This window comes from Nicrophorus vespilloides, unplaced genomic scaffold, assembly GCF_001412225.1.
Source record: "Nicrophorus vespilloides isolate i.1.1-1 unplaced genomic scaffold, Nicve_v1.0, whole genome shotgun sequence".
Lineage (NCBI taxonomy): Eukaryota > Metazoa > Arthropoda > Insecta > Coleoptera > Silphidae > Nicrophorus > Nicrophorus vespilloides.
The window spans coordinates 1934-10223 of record NW_017097318.1 but is presented as its reverse complement, the minus strand read 5'-3'; the positions used below and the strand labels follow the sequence as shown (position 1 = coordinate 10223).

General features: G+C 33.1%; 1 protein-coding gene across 1 annotated transcript; it reads right to left on the bottom strand.

The window, feature by feature from the left end:
* Window positions 1–1660: 1660 nt before the first annotated feature.
* LOC108559803 (mitogen-activated protein kinase 1) lies at window positions 1661–7645 on the bottom strand (the record flags this gene model as incomplete). Its single annotated transcript, XM_017917163.1, is given in 7 exon segments — window positions 1661–1808; window positions 1884–2072; window positions 2131–2298; window positions 3106–3222; window positions 4934–5068; window positions 6608–6718; window positions 7519–7645. Coding segments are annotated over 7 exon segments (973 nt in total), but the record flags the coding sequence as incomplete, so codon positions are not given.
* Window positions 7646–8290: the final 645 nt, after the last annotated feature.

Below are 8290 nucleotides of genomic sequence, written 5' to 3'. Positions count from 1 at the left end.
GAGCGAAAAAAATTGGAAAATTTTGTTATTTTTTTTTTTGTTAGGAAGAATAAGTGAAGATGGAAATTAGGAAAGACTATAAAAATTGATTGATAATACCCGTTTGAAACAGAAAAAAAAAAGTAATTAGTTTAAAATTAATTAATTTAAATTAAATACGAACAATTTTCCGAACCCTTATCACAATATTGAGAAGAACTAAGTAGAGGGAAACTTATAGATGTATTTACATGTATTGTTTAACTATGATAATACATTAATATGTTTAGTTATTTTTTGGGGGAAAATTTGGGGTTTTTTTATATTTATTTTTTTTGGGGGGGGAGGGAAACAACATTTAGATATTTGTTTAAAATTTTATATGTTTTTCTTTTGTTTAAATACGAATGCAAACGATTATCAACTACGATATTTGTTTTTTTTTTAAATATTTTTTTTATATATATATATGTAATAATTAGAAGAACAATAATAATGATGAAGAAAAATTCGTAACTAACGACGAAAAAACGCGACAAAAATCAATTTTGTTTTCGTGTGTGTTTTGTCAACAATTTCCTGTTTGCTTCGTGTGTTTTTGTATTTTTGTATGTATTATTATGAAATTAATTAGATGTAGTTTTCGTATCGTAAGTGATTGGAATTGAACGTTCAATAAATGTAGAAAAAGCGAAGAGAAAACGGATTTTTATATGTGCGTGATTTAAGTTCAAGATTAAATTTGAAATTTTCAAAAAACAAATTCGTGCGTTTTTTTTTATATTTATGTATATATACTCATTAATGCGTTAATATCAACAAGTTAATCAATGAATACTGTTATATAATCGTTACATGTTTATTATTATTTTTTTCGATTTTATAAGAGAAACGCAGATATAGACACAGAAACATATATATAGGTAGAGAGTGAGAGTGAAAGATTAACTGGAATGCTTTTGTTTTAATTTGCCATCTTGTTTTCGTATCAGCTGTTGTTGTTAACGGCCATCTTTGAACAGCTGTTGTTGTTGTTAACGGCCATCTTTGAACAGCTGTTGTTGTTGTTAACGGCCATCTTTGAACAGTTGTTGTTGTTGTTAACAGCCATCTTTGAACAGCTGTTGTTGTTAACGTCCATATTTGTTTCCGCCATTACTGTTTACCATTCTGCAACGGCCATAGCCATCTTCGCGCGTTTCCATCTCATCTCTTTCGATCCCACCACATTCCTCTCTCGCCAACTATTCCATTTATTTATGTACACGTTACAAAAACTAATAGTTTCAAAAATAGATTATTATTATTATTTACGTTACGTTCCTTCTTTTTGTCCCTGTTTCTTTCATTCTTCCCATCCATTTCTCTAAAATATATATATATAATTTTTTTTTGTTTTCTTTACACGTTCGAATTTCAACTCTGTTTTTTTTTAACGTTAAATTTAACTTTCTGCACTGCTACCAACGACGACGATAATTATAATAATGATAAAATAATAATAATAAAATTTGACTTAATCATAGTAGTAATAATAATTATTAAATAATACGTGTTTTTTTTTGTTTGTTTTCTTCTTGGACGCATCTTGTAGATGCGCGCACACTTGTAAACCCATTTCACCGAAAAATTGATATTTTGTTTGCTTTTTTTTTGTTGTTGGTTGCAATTATTTTTTTTGGTTTTTTTTAAGGTTAATTTGACTACGTCGCGATGTGGTCTATGGTGTCCTTGTAGAGGAGTGTTTCCTCGAATATCAACCTCTTCAGCTCTTCCTTGGGGAGATCGTCGAGTTCGGTGTTGAAGCGGAACGGCGTCTCAGCTACGGGCTGCGAAAAAACAGATGGCGCATCGATCGTTTAGACGTTTTTCTCTCGTTTAATTGCAATTTTTGTTTCGTTTACCTCGTCTGCTGGATCGTAGTACTGCTCCAAGTACGGATGAGCGAGAGCGTCCTCGACGCCGATCCTCCGGTGCGGATTGAAAGTTAACATTTTGTCCAGAAGGTCGAGCGCATTGGAATCGGCGTTCGGGAACAGTTTGCACCACGGAACTTTTGGTTTGAACGGTAGCGACTGGAGGTAACTTCTTGCCTGAGACAAAGAAACAGAAAAAATAAAAATTTGTTGAAAACTATTGTTATTGTCTTACTTTTTCGTTAATGATGCAATCCAGGTCCTCCTGCGACGGAGACCCGAGTACGCCGAGGATGTGGTTGAGCTGATCGAGGTAATGCTTCCCCGGGAATATCGGCCTGTTGGATAACATTTCGGCGAGGATGCAACCCACCGACCATATATCGATTGATTTTGTATAACCCTGAAACAGAAAACAACATTTTTTTTTCTACAAATTCAACATAAATGTAGTTTGTATACTGTGTTAATAATATATATTATGCAAGTGTTTCCCAAGCCAATAATATAAAAAAATTGACACATAATGACAGCTGTCACTTTGACGTAAGGTGACAGCTGTCATTAAGTGCACTATATACTATGTAGTGCGTGGGAATTAAGCAATATGAAATATGTACACACATCCGCACTATATAACTTGAATATATTGAAATGCAATATATTTGGATGCGAAACAGTAATTAGTTGTTGAAATTGCGGAAATTTCAATATGTTTACACGCGATGGAAACAAATTTGCTCGACTCGTGCATGAAATGCAAAATTCAACCGGGAGGGATGAATCGAGTAGCATTTCCGCCGGAAGCGGAAACATTAAACGCCATTATTGCTGCACTGCACCGTTTGTTTGTTTGTTTATTCAATTTTTTTGTTATTACGTTACGTTACGAACAAAAAAAAACAAACAAAAACTTTTCCGTAACTTAATGGGTTTTCCAATCCATACGCGGATACTGCAGCGATATCTAACGGAAAATTCATGAAATAACAAACGAAAATTCAATCGATTTTGGGAATTGTTTACTTGAATGGAAAATTTGAGCTGAAAAATGTTGAGAACGTAACGTAACGTAAGATCGATTAAGATTAAATTGTTTTTTTTTTGTCATTTTATGAGGTGATCTTTAACATAATTCAGTTAATGCACATTTTAGTTTGGAAGATTGTGTAGAAAATGTTGTAAATTGGGGAAAGAAAAGTGAACTTACTTTGGAATTTAACATGATTTCTGGAGCCCTGTACCATCTCGTCGCCACGTATTCGGTGAGGAATCCGGTGTGATCGTGCTCTGGATCCGCGACCCGCGCCAATCCGAAGTCACAAATCTGCAAAGAAAACAAAAGAAAATGTTACGTGAAAACGTAAAGAAAACTTATGTAAACTTAAGTAATATTAAGGATATAATAATAAAAAGCGATGTTAACGTAAAACATGAAAAAATCTGTAAGGATGAAGTATTTTCATACATTATGTAGTAAATTAGTGTCGTATACAGAAGGAAGTGAGTGAACTCCTCGTGTTTCTGTCTGTTTTTTACGACCAGATGGGGCCAAAATGATGTTAAACTTTCTCCTTTGCTGACACGACAAAAGCACTTTCATCATCATCATCATCACATTTCTTTTTGTTGTCATCTCGAGAACTTCTCGCTTCTTCTAATTGTGATTAATATTTCTCGCAATTAGCTCGACAGGATGTAATTTGAGTGGTAATTTAAGTTTTGTACAGGCGAAGAACGAAAATGAGAAAGCAAAAAAAAAAACTTAATTAAATTACTTTCTTTGCGCAAAGGATTTATTATGTCGTTGGCTGTGATTAAGTTGTACGAGGAAAAATAGAGGATGCGTTTGTTACGGAACGTAACCAAAATTAACTGTCAATTTGACGGATAGTCACGTGACGTAACCTACATTAGCTGTCAAATAAGATGATTCGATTGTTTCAGAACGAAGACTGAAATAGATGTGAATTTGACAGTTTTTCAAACGTAGAATAAAAATGACGTTGTTTCAATTATTCTAGAAAGTAACCTAAATTATAAAGTTCCTCAAAAAGATGTTCTATTGTTACCAAGGTAACCAAAGTTAGTTGTCAATTTGACAGCGATAACATAATGTAACCTACATTATCTGTCAAGTTGACAAGTTTATAAGAAGATTCGTTTGTTTCAGAACGTAACCTGAAATATATGTGAAGATGTAAATTTGACAGTTGTGCAAAGATAGAATAAAAATAATGTTGATTCGATTGTTGTGGAAAGTAACCTAAATTATAAAGTTACTCAAAAATATGTTCTATTTTTACCAACGTAACCAAAGTTAGTTGTCAATTTGACAGCGATAACATAATGTAACCTACATTGTCTGTCAAGTTGACAAGTTCATAAGAAGATTCGTTTGTTTCAGAACATAACCTGAAATAGATGTGAAGATGTGAATTTGACAGTTGTGCAAAGGTAGAATAAAAATGACATCGATTCGATTGTTTTAGAAAGTAAACTAAATTATAAAATTCCTCAAAAATATGTTCTAATTGTTACACGATTTATTACATCGTGATGCATTGCTCAAAAACAAAAGAAAAATTGACGCATTAGATGATTCGTTTTTTTTCCACGTAACATAACCAAAATTAGATGTCAATTTGACAGCTTATCACGTAACGTAAAACATTGACTGCCAATTTGACAAGTTCGTAAGATGCGACAAAATGTGAATTTGACAGAAGCGCAAACATGCGAAAACTGACGTTGTTTTAGAAAGTAACCTAAATTATAATGTTACTAAATATAACCAAAATTAGTTGTCAATTTGACAGATGAAATAATAATTACGAAATCGATTCGTGTTACAAATATATGTAAAGAAAAAGGTGGACACGCCGGGTTACTCAAAATTTGACTTGAAGATTTCACCAGATTTGTCAGTTGTCATCTTTGTCAGTTCGATAATTGAGCATTTTTTGTTGTCATTTTGGTAAACTTGAAATTTGAAAATTGCATTTTCTCTTTGCATAAAATGGAAAATTTTGTCTTACCTTGAGATCGCACGTCGTGTTCAGCAGGAGATTGCTGGGCTTCAGATCCCTGTGAAGTACGTTCGCAGAATGGATGTACTTCAATCCGCGGAGGATTTGGTACAGGAAATAGCATATGTGATCGTTACTTAATCGCTGCAAAAAGAGAAGAAAAAAACACACGTAAATCAAATAAATTTTCAATTTTTTTTTTGTCGAATGCTTAATTAATTGATACGTATTACGTAAACAACATGCATATGCATACGGTGGAATAAATTGCGTTCGTTTCGAAATTAATTATTCGCCTATTGTGGTTTGTCCGCAACGTTTCGTTGTGAATAATTAACGAACCGAAGTCATCATCAACCAGCAACAATCAAATTAAGCTCGACTTTGCGACGCGCACGTGCAGCGTTTATTAATTAATTAATTAATTTGTTCGAGCTTCATTTTATTACCAACTGATCAAAACAAAAAGCTAGGGGAATTTATTGTATGTCTGTTGGTTTACGTCAATTATATAATTGACAGTTTACAGATTATTATGCAACCAAATCTACATGATAATAATTATTTTTTTAAATCAAAAGTTTGACATCTTGTTGTAAATGATTTTCAAATAACACACAAATCGTAGTGGACTCATTGGAAACGTCAAAGTTTTGTCTTTAATATTCGATTTGAATGATGTATTTGAATGCGATTTGAATGGTTATATCACCAACTGATAAAATACTAGGGGAATTTATTGTATGTCATTTGGTTTACGTCAATTATATAATTGACAGTTTACAGATTATTATGCAACCAAATCTACATGATAATAATTATTTTTTTAAATCAAAAGTTTGACATCTTATTGTAAATGATTTTCAAATAACACAAAAATCGTAGTAGACTCATTGGAAATGTCAAAGTTTTATCTTCAACATGCGATTTGAATGATGTAATTAGAATGCGCGGTTGTTTCACATGTTATTATATTACCAACTGATAAAATACTAGGGGAATTTATTGTATGTCGGTTGGTTTACGTCACTTCTATAATTGACAATTTAGAGATTATTATGCAACCAAATCTACGTGATAATTATTTTTTTCAAATAAAAAGTTTGACAACTTATTGTAAATGATTGGTAAATAACACACAAATGGTAGTGGATTTATTGGAAACGACAAAGTTTTATCTTCAACATGCGATTTGAATGATGTAATTAGAATGCGCGGTTGTTTCCCGTGTTATTATATTACCAACTGATAAAATACTAGGGGAATTTATTGTATGTTGGTTGGTTTACGTCAATTATATAATTGACAATTTACAGATTATTATGCAACCAAACCTACGTGATAATTATTATTTTTCAAATAAAAGTTTTTACAGCTTATTGTAAATGATTGGTGAATATCACAAAAATCGTAGTAGACTCATTGGAAACGTCAAAGTTTTGTCTTTAACATGCGATTTGAATGATGTAATTAGAATACGCGGTTGTCGAGTAATTACGTAAAACGTAAAGACTTTAAAATTAATACAAAAAACGATATAACACAATAATGAATTATCATAAAGTAATAATTATTATATGAAAAGTTGCGCAATAAAAAACCGCTTCTGGTGTAATAATAAAATATGTAAAAAGTCTTATAGTTTTTAAATTATTTGGAGAAAAAAGCAATGATTTTCCTTACCTGAGTTTTAAGTAATTTATATAGATCCGTTTCCATCAGACACTGGACAATGTAAACGTCTCGCATTTGACCGATGGTGACGGCCCTCAGGATATCTCGGATATCTATAATCTACAACAACAACAAAAAAAAATATTTCTAAGTAATCTTATAATAAAACTTTGTGTAAGTAATTAATCCGAATGAACTCGTATCGACTTCAGAATATTATACGACTTCTCTCCGCTTTGCTTTTATTTACGTTTCCAACAGCAACGGTAAAAACAATATTTTATTCATAACATCCCCATGGAAACATAGCAATTTTAAAGCCTGTTTCCAAGAGACGAGGTAGTTTCACAGCTCTTTGCACATACAAAAGAAAAAAGAGATAAAAAAAACGGTAAAAAGGAGACTAATTCCAACTAATTTCAGACGGTCTCGCGAGACTGAACGAAACGGGAGAGCGATGTTTTACATCCACTTTGCGGATTTAATTAAATCTTCGGCATCCGGAGAACCCTTTGAAACCTCCGGTGAAATAAAAGGTTTTGCTTTACTCTTTTAGTTTTGTTTGATTGTTGAATTTCATAAATTTTCGATCGGTTCGTCTCGTCTTTCTTGAATATTCTTTCGTTCGTAGAGAGAAAGAGACAAAAATAAACTCATTAAGAAGTTTTCAGTTTAGAAAGTCGCGCGAAACATTGCGAAGAATCTGCAAACGCCCTATATTTTCATCGCTTCGTCTCGTTGCAAATTTGCTAAATTTAATTAGGAATTTGGGTAAATTGTTCGAGTTTTATTCACGTGATGAGAATATGAAGTGTTGTGTCCAATATATATTAGTTTTAGTGACAAAGAAAAGAGTAATAAACAAAAAAAAAGGTGTTGTGTCCCATGATGTATAATTTGGGAGGTGTTGTGTGACTTACGTTTTCGTGCTTGAATCTGGTTAGAATTTTGATTTCTCGCAGCGTCCTCTGACAGTAAGTCTGATGCTCGAACGGCGAGATCTTCTTGATGGCGACCTTCGTCTTCGTCACCGTATCGTAGGCAGACCTGAAAAAAAAAACAATTGAAAACATTAATATATAATATCCATGGCAACGACAGCTAAATAGTTTGTCATTAATTTTGTTTTGTTTGCGAAATCATGAATAGCAATGAACGGCGGCGGTCCCATTAATCTTCCGACTCGTACGAAAGCGTTTAGATTAATTAATTTTTGGCGGAGGACGATGACGAAGATCCTTCCTTCCTTCCATCCACCGCATCGATCCGCTTCGTCGGTTTTGCCCACGAACACAAAGGACCATCCGCAATAATTAATGCAGGAAATTAATGGAGCCGAGGAGGAGTCGAAGGTCTTCTGCTCGCCCACGATTTTGATAGGTATCACCGCCAGATGGCGTCGATTAATTAACCGCGATTGCGTTTGTTATGTAACGCTCTTCATTGTCTCGAATGTCACCGACATAATCGTAAGTTTAAGATTTTACTTGTCATGGTAACAATAAACAAATTTAAAGTTGAGTAGTCATGGTAACAAAATATTTAACAAGGTGAATTTGAAAGTTTTCAATTTTAATGGAGGTTAATTAACGGAGGCGACAGGTTTGCCAACAACGCAACAAAAAAAAACGAATTAACGATGATGAAAACCTCGAACAATCCGTGTATGCTGCTGCTGCTGACTGCACACTC